Below are 18,397 nucleotides of genomic sequence, written 5' to 3' on the forward strand. Positions count from 1 at the left end.
TTTTTCTACATATCAGACACCCAACATGTTTGTTTAACTTCAAGCTCAGGACCCAACGACACCGAAGTAGACCCCCCAACACCCAGTAATGTCTCCATGTAGCGGTTCTCCTGGAGATATCACTATACAGGTGTCTCTCCCAGTAGTAGCTGCTCTTGATACCAGGCTGTTGGATGGAAACAGGTTTTAATGTCATGCTGGATGCGTTGTGGAAGCAGAGAGATGAAGCTTTCCCAAGTTTCAAAGAAGGACAGCACCCTTCCCGCTTTATGCAAGGAGGCCTCAACCCAATCCATCAGATGCAGAAACGACAGTTTTTCTCGAAAGAGCTTGAAAGGAGGAGCATGGTTGTGAATCCATGGCTACAGGATGGCCTTACTACCTGCTGCCGCCACTAAATGCAGTGGTTTACAGCCCCCTGGAGAGCAGATGTATTTATCTGGTTTTAAGTATCCAAAAATGGCCCATTGAGGTTCGTCAGGAGCAAAATTTATCAGATGTGTGATGGTGAATTGTCGTATTCTCTCCCATAATGGCCTGATGATGGAGCATGTCCACAGGCAATGGAACAAGTTGGCCTCTGGGGAGCAGCATTGGTAACATTTGGAGGTTGTGTGCAGCCCCATTCTATGACCCTTTTGCAGAGTTATGTAAGATCTATGGCAGATTTTCAGTCTCATTTCTAGGAAATGAGCTGAAGGGAGGAATTTGTAGGCTTGATCTAGAGCTTTCAGGATGGTGATGCAGGACAAGCTGGAGTCCTCAGTCTGCCATTTTGTTAGCGGAAATTGAGATTGTTCATAATCCCGGGTTACATGGATGAATTTGTACTTAGTAGTTATTTGGCCAGACGAAAAATAGTCCGTATTTTTCAGACTATAAGACGCTCCGGACCATAAGACGCACCCTAAATTTTCAGAAGAAAAATAGGGAAACAAATTTGTCAAATGAGGGCCCGTCTTACAGTCCAAATTATTCAGCTTACCTGGGGGGTAGGGTGTGATAGGGAGCGCTGGTGGAGCGGGGTCTTAGGAGGTGTTCGGTGGTCTGGCTTATCCCAGGCTGGTGCAGCAGGCTCAGTGGTGCGGGGGCTACGTCGGCTTTTTGTGAAAGGCCAGAGCCCCCGCACTTCCATTGCTGTAATGATGAGTTGATCTTCATGAAAATGGCCACCCGGAGGCGGCGCATTCGCAAAATGAGATCTCATTCTGCGCATGCGTCGCTCCAGCAACCATTTTCATAAAGATCAACTCATTAAATCAATGGAAGTTCGGGGGCTCCGGCCTTTCACAAAAAGTCAGCGTAGCCCCCACTCAGCTGCAAAAGTGCCGCGCACCAGCCTGGGATGGATGTGTGGGGACTCCGGGATTTCCACAAATGCCGGCGGAGCCCCCACACCACCGATCATGTGCCAAACTGCTGCACATCAGCCTGGGATGTGATAATAGAAGAAAAGCAGGCACCACTAATGTATACATATCTAAGTAATCAGGGGTGCTACCAATGTGCCCAATACTATAGTAGACGAAGCAAGACTCATATAAAGGTGCACATACCTGTTATAACCAAGAAAATAGCTTTATTTGAACAACCATATAAAAAACATTAAAAACAAGTACAAATATGGCTGCTAATAATCATGGTGACACATACATAATGAGACATATATGTAATCAATGCTCAAAATACTGACATTAATACTGAACCAGGTGCCCAAATGTCACCTATATAATAAAGCGTATATGTAAACATTACTCCCAATACTGACAATGGAATAGAGCCAAATGCCTAATATGTGTACAGAATATGTGACCACGGGCTACAATGAGGCCTAATAATTAGTGATGAGCGAACATACTCGTTACTCAAGATTTCTCGAGCACGCTCGGGTGACCTCCGAGTATTTTTAGTGCTCGGAGATTTAGTTTTTCTTGCCGCAGCTGAATGATTTACATCTGATAGCCAGCATAAGTACATGTGGGGGTTCTCTAGCAACCAGGCAATAAAGTTCTGGACTTCTAGCTCTGACTAGCGATGGCACAGCGGGATCCAGATCGCTGCTGCATGTCAAACACAACGAGATCGCTTTCTATAATGTCACGGATTGTTGTCGTTCTCGTTGCAAAGTTGCTGAGTGTGACGGTACCTTTACTTCAGCTGGCAGCTCAGTATAAGGAAGGTGTAAGAGGGCAGGGAGAGCCAGCCCTGGGGTGAGACAGCACTCCGGGTTGTATTGGGCGGAACAGGACGTCCCTCCCAGCCAGTCCGCCGCCACTCTGAATAGGGACGCTAGGTTATAGTGTCTACTATCAGGGAAGTTTATCCCCCCTTTTCCTTTCAGCTGCTGGAGTAATTTGAAGGGTATATGAGGCTTTTGTCCCTCCCAGATTATTATTGTACATTTATATAGCTCCATTTATTCCATGGCGCTTTACATGTGAGAAGGGGGCAAATATAGACAAATACATTAAACATGAGCAAAAAATAAGGCACACAGGTACATAAGGAGGGAGGACCCTGCCCGCGAGGGCTCACAGTCTGCAGGGGATGGGTGAGGTTACACTAGGAGAGGGGAGAGCTGGTCGTGCGGCGGTTCAGTAGGTTGAGGATCACTGCAGGTTGTAGGCTTGTTGGAAGCGGTGGGTCTTCAGGTTCTTTTTGAAGGTTTCGATGGTGGGCGAGAGTCTGATGTGTTGGGGTAGAGAGTTCCAGAGTATGGGGGAAGCACGGGAGAAGTCTTGTATACGATTGTGGGAAGAGTAGATAAGAGGGGAGTAGAGAAGGAGATCTTGTGAGGATCGGAGGTTGCGTGTAGGTAAGTACCGGGAGACGAGGTCACAGATGTATGGAGGAGACAGGTTGTGGATGGCTTTGTACGTCATGGTTAGGGTTTTGTACTGGAGTCTCTGGGCAATGGGGAGCCAGAGAAGGGACTGACAGAGGGGAGAAGCCGGGGAATAGCGGGGGGACAGGTAGATTAGTCGGGAAGCACAGTGTAGGATAGATTGGAGGGGTGCGAGAGTGCTAGAGGGGAGACCAGAGAGCAGGAGGTTGCAGTAGTCAAGGCGGGAGATGATAAGGGCATGCACTAGTGTTTTTGTGGTGTCGCGGTCAAGGAATGCACGGATCCGGGAAATATTTTTGAGTTTGAGACGGCAGGAGGAGGCAAGGGCTTGGATATGTGGCTTGAAAGAGAGGGCAGAGTCTAGGATCACTCTGAGGCACTGGAAAGTGAGCAGCCATTGACATTGATAGATAGGTCTGGTGGAGGGGTAGAGTGAGATGGGGAAAGATGATGAATTCTGTTTTGTCCATGTTCAGTTGTAGAAAGCGAGCAGAAAAGAAGGCTGAAATAGCAGACAGACAGTGCGGGATTTTGGTGAGTAAGGAGGTGAGGTCAGGTCCGGATAGGTAGATCTGCGTGTCATCAGCGTAGAGATGGTACTGCATACCGTGGGATTCTATGAGCTGTCCCAGACCGAAGGTGTAGATGGAGAAGAGAAGGGGTCCTAGAACAGAGCCTTGATAAACACCGACAGACAAGGGGCGAAGTGAGGAGGTGGTGTGGGAGACACTGAATGTCCGGTCTGTTAGGTATGACGAGATCCAGGAAAGGGCCAAGTCTGTGATGCCAAGAGATGAGAGGGTCTGTAGTAATAGGGAATGGTCCACTGTGTCGCAGGCAGGAGACCGGTCTAGAAGAAGGAGGACAGAGTAGTGTCGCTTACTCTTGGCAGTTAGTAGGTCATTGGTGACTTTAGTTAGGGCAGTTTCAGTTGAATGATGGGGTCAGAAGCCAGATTGTAACCGGTCAAAGAGGGAGCAGGAGGATAGGTGGGAGGACAGTTCAAGATGGACATGTTGTTCCAGTAATTTGGAGGCATAAGGGAGAAGAGATATCAGGCGATAGCTAGACACAGAGGATGGGTCGAGGGAGGGCTTTTTGAGGATATCCCTCCCAGATAAATGAGCGGTACAGAATTGATCCATTTCTCTTCTTTAGGGTCTAAATAGATTGGGAGAGTATGGAAAAGGTAGAGAAGATGTGGAAATTCTGTCATTTTAATTACATTGGCTCTGCCTAGGTATGACGAGCTAAAATCCTTCCATTTGGCTAAGGTGGATTATAAGTTTTTAAGATATGAATTAATATTGGTTTTGTGTAATTTGGCCGGGTGTCTTGTCATCTGTCTTCCCAAGTATTTTAGTGAGCCAGTAGTAAACTGACATGGGAACCTTGATACCCATGAAGGTCTGGAGGGGCCCCACAGCATCATCATCACCTCTGTTTTATCCCAGTTAAGCCTCCCACATCATCCAACTCTTGTATAAAGGAGTGGAGGACCTGTTTGGGGTTAGTTGCTACCACCTGAAAGAATATCATCTGCAAATGTTGCGACCTTTAATTCTCTAGAGCCCACCGTATGCCCCCTAAAATTAGGAGTCTGTAATAGGTGGCGTAGTAAGGGGTCTATAGAGACGTTGAATAAGAGGGGTGACAGAGGGCATCCCTGGTTTGACTCCGCAAAAGAGATCTATTGTTGGTGCACAATATTGATTAACCCGTCACACAGATATTTGCATTCGTATGAAGGTATTGAACATATTGTAGGAACCTCCGGCCAAAATTTCCCCTGCCCAGGACTTCATATAGGAAAGGCCATGCCACTTTATCGAAGGCCTTTTCTTCATCCAGACTCATCAGCATTGCAGTTGGCCGTGATGCGTCTTGGGCCAGGACCGTGGCTGCGACCGCCATGTGTATATTTTCCACACTGCTCCGTCCCTAGGTAAAGCCTTTCTGAGCCTCACATAGAAGGCCAGGCAGCAGTGTTTGTAGACGGTTTGCTAGGATCTTTGCCAGGAGTTTATAATCATGGTTGAGGAGTGAGATTGGCAAGATTGTGCCAATAATGGGTCTCTATTAGATTTAAGGATAACTATTGTGTGTGAGTCTGTAAATTGGTCGATAGAAGCTCCATGAAGAAACACTTCATTAAAGAGATTAGTCAAAATGGACACTAAGTCAGGGGAAAGAATCTGATAGTATTCAGCGGAGCGACCATCAGGGCCCGGGGTCTTACCGTTAGATGCCCCTGCTTGTCTCACTTCGTCCCCTGTTATCTTCGACTCTAATCACTGAACAACAAGTTATGTTAGAGATGGTAAGTTCATAGAGTTCAAAAGGGAGTTAATTGTGGAAAGACTGTCATGGGGTTCTGCAATTTAATAACTGGTTTGCGGGGTTGTTTGCTTTTAGTTAGGGTAGCTAGCACTTTGCCTGTCTTATTTCCCCAGTGGTAAAATTTATTTCAGGTTAATTGGATTTGCCAGTGTGATTGGAAGTGTGTAAAAGAGTGCAGGAGATGTTTGGCCATAGAGTTAACTCGTTGTCCATCAAGGGAAGGGGACAGGGCAAGTGTTGTCCGAGTCTGCAGGAGGGAGGCATGCAAGGCATCAAATTTCTTTCTTTGTTATTTCCTTCTACATGACAGATAACTGATGATGTGGCCCAGAGTAGAAAGGTATCATCAGTATGGATGACGTTGTCGTCTAGGAAGTCATTCCAGTGTAATTTAAGAACGGTTTTTATTATCGTCTGGAGATTTCTGTCATACCTGGCAGAATCAATGTCGTGTCTGGGGGGCTGGCGTCTGTTTAACCCCTTCCCGACCTTTGACGCAGCGTATGCATCATGAAAACCTGTGCCAATCCGACCTGTGACGCAGCATATGCGTCATGGTTGGATCGCGCTCCTGCAGGCCGGGTGAAAGGGTTAACTGTAATTTCACCCGACCTGCAGGGACAGGTACTTGAGCCCGGGGGGGGGGGGGGGGGGGAATGGTTGGCCCCCCCTGGCTACCATCACTCTGATTGTCTGTTGAAAGTGATGTTTCACTTTCAATCAGAGCGATTGGTGAAATATTACAATCCAGCCATGGCCGATGCTGCAATAGCATCAGCCATGGCTGGAGATCGCGATATGCCCCCCCCGCCACCGATCTCGTCCCCACAGTCCTCCATCCTGTCATCTGCTGTCCTCCGCTCCCCCCGCAGTCCGATCTCCCCCCCTCCCCTCATACTTACCGACCTCCGGTGTCCGTCCGTCTGCTCCATGGGTGCCGCCATCTTCAAAAATGGCGGGCGCATACGCAGTGCGCCCGCCGAATCTGCCGACCGGCAGATTCGTTTCAGGTACATTTTGATAGCTGTGATAGAACCTATCACAGCGATCAAAATGAGAAAAATAATAAATAACCCACCCCCCCCCCTTTTATCACCCCCATAGGTAGGGACACTAATAAAATAAAGAAAAAATATTTACTTTTATTTTTCCACTAGAGTTATTGTTAGAAGTAGGGTTAGGGTTAGGCTACTTTCACACTAGCATTGTGTAATGGCTGTTGCAATACGTCGTTTTGGAGAAAAAAAGCATTCTGCAAAGTTGCCTGCAGGATGCATTTTTTCTCCATAGAATTGCGTTAGCGAAGCATTGCGACGGAGTGCCACACGTCGCAACCGTGGTGCGACAGTTGCGTCATGTTTTGGCGGACCGTCGGCAAAAAAACCCGTTACATGTAACTTTTTTTGCGCGTAGTGTCCGCCATTTTCGACCGCGCATGCGCGGCCGAAACTCCGCCCCCTCCTCACCGGACATTACAATGGGGCAGCGGATGCATTGAAAAACTGCATCCACTGCCCCCGTTGTGCATTTATTTCACAACGTGCATCGGTACATCGGGCCGACGCATGGCGACGGCCCCGTACCGACGCTAGTGTGAAAGTAGGGTTAGGGATAGAATTAGGCTTAGAATTAGGCTATGTGCACACTGTGCAGATTTGGCTGTGGATCCGCAGCGGATTGGCCGCTGCGGATTCGTAGCAGTTTTCCATCACGTTTACAGTACCATGTAAACCTATGGAAAACCAAATTTGCGCTGTGCCCATGGTGCGGAAAATACCACGCGGAAACGCTGTGTTGTATTTTCTGCACTCAATTCTTTGTGCGGATTCCGCAGCGTTTTACACCTGTACCTCAATAGGAATCCACAGGTGAAAAAAAAAAAAAAAAAATTGCACAAAAAAAAAAACCCACTGGAAATCCGTGGTAAATCCACAGGTAAAACGCACTGCGCTTTACCTGCAGATTTTCCAAAAACTGTGCGGAAAAATCCTCATTAGGAATTAGGGTTAAGATTAGGGTTCGGGGTGTGTTGGGGTTAGGGTAAAGGTACCTTCACACTAAACGATATCGCTAGCGATCCGTGACGTTGCAGCGTCCTGGATAGCGATATCGTTTAGTTTGACACGCAGCAGCGATCAGGATCCTGCTGTGATATCGCTGGTCGTTGAATAAAGTTCAGAACTTTATTTGGTCGTCAAGATCGGCGTGTATCGTTGTGTTTGACAGCAAAAGCAACGATACCAGCGATGTTTTACACTGGTAACCAGGGTAAATATCGGGTTACTAAGCGCAGGGCCGTGCTTAGTAACCCGATGTTTACCCTGGTTACCAGTGTAAAATGTAAAAAACAAACAGTACATACTCACCTTCACGTCCCCCGCCGTCCGCTTCCTGCACTGACTGACTGCCGGCCGTAAAGTGAAAGCACAGCACAGCGGTGACGTCACCGCTCTGCTTTTAGGGCCGGCGCTCAGTCAGTGCAGGAAGCAGACGCCGGGGGACGCGAAGGTGAGTATGTACTGTTTGTTTTTTACATTTTACACTGGTAACCAGGGTAAACATCGGGTTACTAAGCGCGGCCCTGCGCTTAGCAACCCGATGTTTACCCTGGTTACCCGGGGACTTCGGGATCGTTGGTCGCTGGAGAGCGGTCTGTGTGACAGCTCCCCAGCGATCAAACAGCGACGCTGCAGCGATCGGGATCGTTGTCTGTATCGCTGCAGCGTCGCTTAGTGTGAAGGTACCTTTAGGCTTGTGGTTAGGGTTATGGTTGTGTTGCGGTTAGTGTTGGAGTTAGAATTGAGGGGTTTCCAATGTTTAGGCACACAGGGGCTCTCCAAACGCGACATGGTGTCCGCTAAAGATTGGAGCTAATTTTTCATTCTAAAGTCAAATGGCGCTCCTTCCCTTCCGAGCCCTGTCATGCGCCCAAACAGTGGTTTACCCCCACATATGAGGTATCAGCGTACTCAGGACAAATTGGACAACGTTCGTGGTCCAGTTTCTCCTTTTACCCTTGGGAAAATAAAAAAATAGTTGCTAAAAGATCATTTTTGTGACTAAAAAGTTAAATGTTCATTTTTTCCTTCCATGTTGCTTCTGCTGCTGTGAAACACCTGAAGGGTTAATAAACTTCTTGAATGTGGTTTTGAGCACCTTGAGGGGTGCAGTTTTTAGAATGGTGTCACTTTTGGCTATTTTCAGCCATATAGAACCCTCAAACTGACTTCAAATGTGAGGTGGTCCCTAAAAAAAATGGTTTTGTAAATTTTGTTATAAAAATGAGAAATCACTGGTCAAATTTTAACCCTTATAACTTCCTAGCAAAAAAAAAAATTGTTTCCAAAATTGTGCTGATGTAAAGTAGACATGTGGGAAACGTTATTTATTAACTATTTTGTGTCACATAACTCTCTGGTTTAACAGAATAAAAATTCAAAATGTGAAAATTGCGAAATTTTCAAATTTTTTGCCAAATTTCCGTTTTTTTCACAAATTAACTCAGAAATTATCGACCTAAATTTACCACTAACATGAAGCCCAATATGTCACGAAAAAACAATCTCAGAATCGCTAGGATCCGTTGAAGCGTTCCTGAGTTATTACCTCATAAAGGGACACTGGTCAGAATTGCAAAAAACGGCAAGGTCATTAAGGTCAAAATAGGCTGGGTCATGAAGGGGTTAAAGTCATGGATAACGAAATCTGAGATCAGTATTGGGGAAATGAGGAAGTAGTCAATACGGGAGAAGGATTGATGTGTAAGGGAGAGGCACGTGTATTCTGTAGCTGCAGGGTCCGTCACTCACCATGGGTCACAGAGTGAACAGTGCAAATTTCATATAAAAAAAAAAGAATAGTAACATTTATTTCTTTATTTTTTTTCCTCGAATGTAGAAAAATAAAAAAAAAATTCAATTCTGAACGAAAGGATTTAAAATACAAAGTTATCCGAATATTTAACGGTTTTAATAATTGCTGTAGATGTCCGGGGTGGAGGTCGTCCAGCCTAGGACCAGTCACGGGGACCCCCGTAGTGGAGGGGCGCCGCACATTTTACAGCGACCGGATAGGTTCACCTTGTTATAGTCCGGCACCGCCATGGTCAGGTCTCTACAATCCTCTGGTCACCATGAGGCCACTTCTGGCAGCTCCGCTGTCATGCCGACGCCGTTCTTCCCTCCAGGTCCTCCACCAGTCGGGGGTCTTTCTCCGTCAGGACCTTGCAGAACTCTTCCTCCGCTCCCTTCCTGACGATCATCTTTAGGAGTTCGTCGTTTATTATGGAGCTCGGCGACGTGGAGCGTAAAAGCGTCTCCTCCTCGTCAGCGTCAATGACGCCTCGCAGCCGCAGGTCCAGCAGGATGGGCGGAAGCAGCGGCAGGCGGGCACACAGGCTCTTGTAGTTCTTTTGTATAAACATTTTTGAGACTAGAATAAAAAAAATGAAAATGATCAAATGACGTGACACCGTGTCAGGGGTGATAGTGCAGCTGCGTTCACACATTGCCTTCAAGTTTTTTTTTTGTTTTTTTTTTTGTCTCAATACTCAAAAAAAAAAATATTGCTATTGCGGAAAAAACAACGGTCACTGTCACGAATCCCACCGGATATGTCAGGGATCCCACCAATATGTCACAATTCACGGGGAAGATCCCTTTATCATCCCCACCACTCACACCAATTTGTCACAAACCAGGGTTGCTTGGTTGCCCCTGGTTCCTTCTGAAGGGGATTTATCTATATCCCAGTTCCGAGTTTGGAACTTGCAGCTCTCTGGCACCCCCCCTTACCCTCAGGTCAGTCAGGGTACTGCACCTAGAGTAATTAGTCACCAGAAAGGCTGCCTGCTACGTACTGGCTATTGGGCACACTGCAGCTAGGGCGATGTAACTACTCCCACTCAGGCGGGAATAATAATTATCAACGCTGCCGGTCACTGCAAAGACGCCCAATTGGACAAAGTCGCCACCAGCTCCGATTCTCTTAAATATTAACAGGTCCGGAGCAAACCCAAAACAGTAACGTAATTCACTTCAGAGGACGCAACCGTTTGTTATAGAGCATGGAGAGACAAGCTAGTAGTTTTATATTTTAATCCAAAAAAGGTAGGCAGTGTTTACAAAGTATAAAAAGATATTATAAAGATGACCAATCATGTGTACATTACAACTACAAATAAAAAAAAGGATTAAAATGGAAAAGCACACTTACAGGTTGTTATGTCATTGCATCATCATGGCTGGCTGTATGCTGAGGAGGAAGGGCTACATCTAGATGCATGCCACACATCTGAACAGCAGCTAGACCCCGGACGAAAGACACAGCAAGACTCCTGCTTCACACAGTTATTTCCTAGCCTAAAACCAAAGCCCTCCCATTGTGGTGACCTCACTTAGAGGCTGAAACCTCCCCTTTTTTAAATTATGAAAGCTATTTTTATGCCTAGCTCACTGTATGAGTCTCGTATACAAAACGCATGATGATCAGAATGTGCCCCACATCATGGGGATTCTTTTAAGTGTAAACACGAAGTAATTACCTGAACCGCTTATGGAGAAACCCGCACTTTGCACTCGTTGGGTTTAGCTTCTAGCGGTTTCAAGGGGGTTATAGAGCTATCGATGGACATCCGGAATAAATAATTCTTATATCTCTAGCCCTGATCGGTGACAATATATATAACCTTGAAAGAATAGAAGCTTCTTTATCCCACAATCCCAAACAGTTGTTCAACGCTTTTAACTCCCTCCTCCACCCACCACTGCCCCCTCAGAGTTATTAAAAAATAAGATAGACCTGACAAGGCAAGTCTTTGTTGTCCGACCACCACAACCCTTTTGTTTACCAGACCAATGCCCTAACCCCATAACTTCCCTCTCCAAAATCAGTGAAAAGGGAGCTTGCTCATCTTCTCTCCAAATGTCACCTTACCACTTGTGCGCTTGACCCATCCCATCCCACCTCCTCCCCAACCTCACCACTACACTAATCCCTTCCCTAACCCATCTCTTCAACCTATGACTAACTTCTGGTACCTTCCCCTCTGCTTTCAAACATGCCACAATCACACCCATCCTCAAAAAGCCTTCCCTTGACCCAAGCGCTATGTCCAGCTATCGCCCCATATCTTTGCCCCCATTTGCTTCCAAACTCCTTGAGCAGCACATCCATGCTGAAGTTTCCTCTCACTTTGCATCTAACTCTCTCTTCGACAACCTATAATCTGGCTTCCATCCCCACCATTCCACTGAGAGTGCCCTGACCAAAATTACTAACGACTTACTTACAGCCAAAGCTAACAGGCAATTCTCTATATTCCTCCTCCTAGACCTGTCCTCTGCCTTCGACACAGTTAACCACTGCCTCCTACTACAGATCCTCTCTTCCTTTGGTGTCAAAGACCTCGCCCTATCTTGGATCTCCTCATACCTTACGAACTACACATTTAGCGTTTCCTACTCCCATACTACCTCTTCATCCCACCCTCTCTCTGTTGGTGTCCTCCAAGGCTCTGTCCTAGGACCCTTACTCTTCTCAATCTACACACTCGGCCTGGGACAACTCATAAGGTCCTATGGCTTCCAGTACCACCTCTATGCTGATGACACTCAGATCTACCTCTCTGTCCCAGATGTCACCTCTCTACTGTCCAGAATCCCAGAGTGTCTATCAGCCATATCCTCCTTCTCCTCTCGCTTCCTCAAGCTCAATGTGGACAAATCTGAACTAATTCTATCTTCCCTACCTGATCTATCTATCAAAATAAATGAAATCACACTTTCCCCTGTCCACAAAATCCGCTGCCTCAGAGTAACCCTGAATTCTGCCCTGTCCTTCAATCCGCACATCCAAGCTCTCGCCAATCCTGGCGCCTCCAGCTCAAAAATATTTCCAGAATCCGTCCTTTCCTCAACCCACACTCTACCAAAATGCTCGTGCATGCCCTAATCATCTCCCGCCTCGACTACTACAACATCCTCCTCTGTGGCCCACCTTCTAGCACTCTCGCACCCCTCCAGTCCATCCTTAACTCTGCTGCCCGACTAATTAATCTCTCTCCTCGCTACACTCCTGCTTCCCCTCTTTGCAAATCCCTTCACTGGCTCCCAATTTCTCAGCGTATCCAGTTTAAACTACTAACACTGACCTACAAAGCCATCCATAACCTTTCTCCTCCGTATATTTCCAAACTAATCTCCCAATATCTTCCCTCACGTAATCTCCGGTCCTCCCAAGACCTCCTTCTCTCCCCCACACTTATCCGCTCCTCACCCAATCGCCTTCAAGACTTCTCCCGAATATCCCCCATCCTCTGGAATTCTGTGCCCCAACATGTCCGACTATCAACCACATTCGGATCCTTCAAACGGAATCTGAAAAGCCCCCTCTTCAAAGAAGCTTACAGCCTGTAATGACCACACGGCCACCTCAACACCAACGGAGTTACCGCAACCCCCAACCTACTGTCTCCTTCCCCATAATCCTGTAGAATGTAAGCCCGCAAGGGCAGGGTCCTCGCCCCTTTGTATCAGTCTGTCATTGTTAGTTTACTGTAAGTGATCTCTGTAATTTGTATGTAACCCCTTCTCATGTACAGACCATGGAATCAATGGTGCTATATAAATAATAATAATAATCTTAGGCTTTCTATACCAGTTTCATCCGGTATCAGGTGGGAGGGGGAATGAGTAAGGTAGGGATACTTGTCTGCTGCAGCTAAAAGCCATAAAACTGCTCAGTGGCTGCTACACATTGGTATCAAGTTGCACAGAGTGTGTCTGCCATAGGGCTTTGTTCTTGTATCAGCAAATGCAGTGGGAGAGAAAGAGGGGTCGGAAAGGCCCAGTGTGTGTGTGTGTGTGTGTGTGTGTGTGTGTGTGTGTGTGTGTGTGTGTGTGTGTGTGTGTGTGTGTGTAAAGCCATGGAACTTTTAGGTAAATACTCAAACATGGCATATTCACATTATCATTACAGTCACAATGTGTGAATGGAGCCTAAGATATAAGATATCCCCCACCAGAAATACCAACCAGAGCCCAAGATTTCCCCCATAGATACCAGCCATATAGCCCAAGATATCCCCCCCAGAGATACCAGCCATATAGCCCAAGATATCCCCCCCCCAGAGATACCAGCCACAGGGCCCGGGATATCCCCCCAGAGATACCAACTACGCTATAATAAATAATAACTACAGGTGACCCGGGTGCGTCCTTGGAGGGAGCCATTGGGATTATTGAACGCTTCGGATCATTGTCGGGACTTAGGATAAACTGGTGTAAGTCTATCTTGTTTAAGGTGGATGATGTTGGGGGGGAGCCACTGGAAGATGGGCGACTGAAGGTGACGAGCCAATTCAAGTACCTTGGCATATGGGTATCTATGCCTGTTACTAATTATATACATAGGAATATGACTGCAATCTTGGGTATTCTGAAGGCAAAAGTGGATGCTTGGCTTAAGCTGCATCTATCTGTGGTAGGTAGGGTGAATCTTATTAAAATGATTCTGATGCCGAAAATACTGTATATTTTGCATAATGCACCAGTGTGGATACCGCGCGGGAAATTTAGACAGATCAACTCTCTGTTTAGGAATTTAATATGGGGGAGACAATATCCGCGGATTAGACTGGAGACACTTCAGCGACCCAAGGACGATGGGGGACTAGCATTGCCTAACCCTGAAATATACTTTCTTGCAGCACAGAGTCAGCATCTAAAGGGATGGGCGCTTGAGGGGTCTCTTGGAGCAGTACAGCGGTTGATGGAAGTGATGACAAAAAGAAAGCCAGTATTACAATGTTTGGAGGATGGATCCTTGGGAGCTCTGGGGAAATTATACCCGACTGTGTTGTTGATATGTAGGTTGTGGGGTAGATTGAGACATATACGCGGGATCACAGACTTGACGAGATTCTCTCCGCTATGGCGTAACAATAACTTACAGGAGTTTGAGGCACTGGGGATACTGACAGAATGGCAGGTCAAAGGGATTCAGTACGTGTATCAGATACTTGAGCGAGGTGAGTTAAAATCATTTTCCCAACTGCAGGCGGAGTTTGGTCTGGGGACTGCGGGGGAGTATCAGTATTTGCGGATGTTGCATGCTTTTAGAGCTCAGAATAGGAGCGGAGATATTAGAATTCAAAGAGATATAGTACTGGAGTATGTGTGTAATGAAGGGTCTACTGGGGGGGTTATATCTACTTTGTATAAAGATCTGCTACATACTTTCCTGTTGGGATTTCCGATAATGGCGAGAGCTAAATGGGAGAGGGATCTGGGTCCAATGGATAAAGAGACTTGGGAGTCGGTGCTAGAATGGGTCCCAAGACTGTCGGTGAGCGAACCATATAGACTGTCACAGCTCTATGTAATACACAGGGTCTATAAGTCTCCGATAATACTATATAAGGCAGGTTTGCGTGATGATTCCGAATGCCCAAGGTGTAAATCTACGGATGCGGATATATTTCATATGATGTGGACGTGTCCGAGACTGGCTGCATGTTGGTTAGTAGTTTTGAGTCGTATGAAAGGTGCGTATGGATGTGTGGTGCCAAGAGATCCAATTGTGTGCCTGTTGGGATGCGTGGATGAGATTGGAGTAGATAGTAACCTAAAGATAGCTATTGCCAGACTGTTATACATGGCTAGGAAGGTAATAGCTCGAAATTGGATCAGGGAAGAACCGCCGTCAAGAGGAGAATTCCTACAATATGTGAAACAAGGCCTGACACTCGAAAAGGGGTTTTACAAAAAGAAAGGGAAAAATCGAAGTGTTCAATAAACTGTGGTCTCCGTGGATCGCCATGGGATAGGGATAGGGGTATTATACAAATTGAATGAACTACGATCCCTAATTAAGGGCATTGTAAAGTGTGGCTTACATTAGGGGCTGGGGGATTAGTTATCCTTTTGTTTTACTGATGGAGGTGTTAAGCAAGATGGGCTGTCTTGTTGGGTTGGGGTGGGGGGTGTTGGGATCAAAGGGAGTTGTTTGAAGGGGGGGGGGGGGGGGAGAAAATTTTGTATTGAAAATACGAATGTAACATGTCAATCATCTTGTTATTCTTAATAAAAACCTATTTGAACTAAAAAATAATAATAACTACAGGGCCAGAGATATCCCCCCCAGAGATACCAGTACCTGAGATGGATCCGTAGCCTTTGCTCAGCTTTGACAATCTTTCCAGGTCATCTAAAAGTAATGAAAGTAAGTTGAGCAGCACATTTGGTATTTTGATGTTTTATTGACTGCTCTTCTCTCACTCAGAGGTGGATTCAGGGTTTTTATAAAGCTGGGAAATTTGCATCCCCTGGTCTTTCCTAACAGGCTAATTAAGGTCTGAAACCTTGGTCAGTTATCTGAGTAAACAAATCTCCAAGGGTGCCAAAACGTATGCATCAGTCCATTTTCGTTTTTGTAATTTTTAAAATTAAAAAAATATCTATCTATCTATCCTAAAATGGAAATGAAATGTGTCATCTGTAACTTTAGACCATTTAGATCATTTCATCTTTATGTTCACAATTACAGTAATTTTGCCTGGTGGTGCCCAAACTTTTACATGCCATCGAACATACAAATATCCTGCGTGTGCACACGTGGCTTTTTACAGTTAGCAAAGCGAATAAGATTTAAAAAAATATATATATATATATTTTTTTTCCTGATGTTTTTTTAATCTGCAGTGTGTGAATTCTTTCAGTGTTTTTGCTGCCTTTTTCACCACCCACTCACCTGCTGACACCTTTTTTGGTAATTTCTTGTGTTTGGCAAAAAAATTTGTAGTGATTTTCAGCCGTTACTGCTTTTAACCGCTCAGTGTCTTTGGAACTTTGAAGCGATTAAAAGACTCTTAAAAAGAAGACGTTCTTACATAGACATAATATTTTCAGTGTTTTGTTAGCACTTTTTCAAGGGGATATTGGATGTTGTGTGAACATGCTCTTATAGCTGGGTTTCTCATAGATAGGTTGGAAAAATCCATAATAATTATATATATATATTTTTTTTTAATCAAAAGCCAGGAGTGTATTCAGAATGAATGGGAAATATGAAGAAAACACTTCTCCTTCTTGCTGGATCCGCTTCTGGCTTTGGCATGAAAAACTGCAATGGAGATTTAAAAAACAACGCTTACTGTGAAAGCAGCCAAATATTGCGAAACTTTGGCGTTGCTCACATCATGTTTCATTATCCCATTATTTGCCAACAGGGTGTGTGCCCATCCGATAAACCTGGTGAGTGCTGATCTGAAGGAGCGATGTATGGCACCAATATAATGCGATCTATGGGGGTTATTGTCCCGCTGACCTTCATCCAGGTGACATTCCCAGATCTTGTCATCGCTGCCCTTCTCTCTGATGGTGAGGCTGATGCTCGTCGTCCGGTTATCTATCCGGATGTTTGAGTACGGGTACTGGGCGGACGGCTTTGTAAAGAGAAAATGCAGCTCCTGAAATCACAAATATATAAGACTATCACAACCTGTCCCACGCCACCGCATCCAGGGATCACAATTAGGCCAATTTTCCACTGAAAAAAAAGATACATGTTAATTTTTTTTCTGATATGCAGATCAATCTTTGGCCGTTCAAGGGATGTGTCTGAGGTGAACAAAAAACGTGAGCACTGCTGCGGAGGTGCACGAGTAGGTTCCCACACCTTAGGACCATAAATATAAACAAACCCGGCACTCAACTTCAATGCAAGTAGCTTGAAAATTTATTGCGTAGTACCAACAAAAAAACGTTTCAGTCTAATGCGACCTTCTTCAGTTACGTATATCGGGAAAATAGCGTGTCACGTCGTGAGCATAGAGAGGTAGATCCCTCTGGAGTCTGACATCCGGCACTATGTGCCAGGAGCGGGCACGGACCGCCCCCGGCACATTAACCCCCAGCACACTGCAATCAAACATGATCGCAGTGTTCCGGCAGTATAGGGAAGCATCGCGCAGGGAGGGGGCTCCCTGCGGGCTTCCCTGAGACCCCCGGAGCAACGCGATGTGATCGCATTGCTCCGAGGGTCTCTTACCTCCTCCTCCCTGCAGGCCCCGGATCCAAAAAGGCCGCGGGGCTGCATCCGGGTCCTGCAGGGAGGGAGGTGGCTTACCGAGTGCCTGTTCAGAGCAGACGCCGGGAAGCCTGCAGCAGTGCACGTCAGATCACCGCTGGGGCAATGTTATAGTGTAAAAAAATATACCGTATATATATTGTTCCTATAAATACACACATATTTAGTATCGCCGCGTCCGTAACGACCCGACCTATAAAACTGTCCCACTAGTTAACCCCTTCAGTGAACACCATAGGAAAAAAACGCTTTATTATCATACCGCCAAACAAAAAGTGGAATAACACGCGATCAAAAAGACGGATATAAATAACCATGGTACCGCTGAAAACGTCATCTTGTCCCGCAAAAAACAAGCCGCCATACAGCGTCAAAGAAAAAATAAAAAAGTTATAGTCCTGAGAATAAAGCGATGCAAAAATAATTATTTTTTCTATGAAATAGTTTTTATCGTATAAAAGCACCAAAACATTAAAAAAAGTGATATAAATGAGGTATCGCTGTAATCGTACTGACCCGACGAATAAAACTGCTTTATCCATTTTACCAAACGCAGAACGGTATAAACACCTCCCCAAAAAGAAATTCATGAATAGCTGGTTTTTGGTCATTCTGCCTCACAAAAATCAGAATAAAAAGCGATCAAAAAATGTCACGTGCCCAAAAATGTTACCAATAAAAACGTCAACTCGTCCCGCTAAAAACAAGATCTCACATGACTCTGTGGACCAAAATGTGGAAAAATTATAGCTCTCAAAATGTGGTAACGCAAAAAATATTTTTTGCAATAAAAAGAGTCTTTCAGTGTGTGATGGCTGCCAATCATAAAAATCCGCTACAAAACTCGCTATAAAAGTAAATCAAACCCCCCTTCATCACCCCCTTAGTTAGGGAAAAATAAAAAAATAAAAAAAATGTATTTATTTCCATTTTCCCATTATGGTTAGGGCTAGGGTTAGGGTTGGGGCTAGGGTTAAGGCTACAGTTAGGGTTTGGATTACATTTACGGTTGGGTTAGGGGTGTGTCAGGGTTAGGGGTGTCGTTAGGGTTACCATTGGGATTAGGGTAAGGGGTGTGTTTGGATTAGGGTATCAGATACAATTGGGGGTTTCCACTGTTTAGGC

At 45.6% G+C, this 18,397-nt stretch overlaps 1 protein-coding gene across 1 annotated transcript in view; it reads right to left on the reverse strand.

Annotated features, from left to right (window-relative positions):
- Positions 1-9,096: 9,096 nt before the first annotated feature.
- Positions 9,097-18,397, reverse strand: part of LOC143785328 (uncharacterized) — a 125,597-nt gene continuing 116,296 nt past the window's right edge. The window contains exons 7-9 of the mRNA XM_077274079.1: positions 16,511-16,652; positions 15,341-15,391; positions 9,097-9,616 (exon numbers count right to left, since the gene is read on the reverse strand). Coding sequence (XP_077130194.1) covers positions 9,345-9,616; positions 15,341-15,391; positions 16,511-16,652 — 465 coding nt within the window. The 3' untranslated portion in view covers positions 9,097-9,344. The remainder of the gene's footprint in view (positions 9,617-15,340; positions 15,392-16,510; positions 16,653-18,397) is intronic.

Source organism: Ranitomeya variabilis, chromosome 7 (genome assembly GCF_051348905.1).
Source record: "Ranitomeya variabilis isolate aRanVar5 chromosome 7, aRanVar5.hap1, whole genome shotgun sequence".
In the NCBI taxonomy this organism is placed as follows: domain Eukaryota; kingdom Metazoa; phylum Chordata; class Amphibia; order Anura; family Dendrobatidae; genus Ranitomeya; species Ranitomeya variabilis.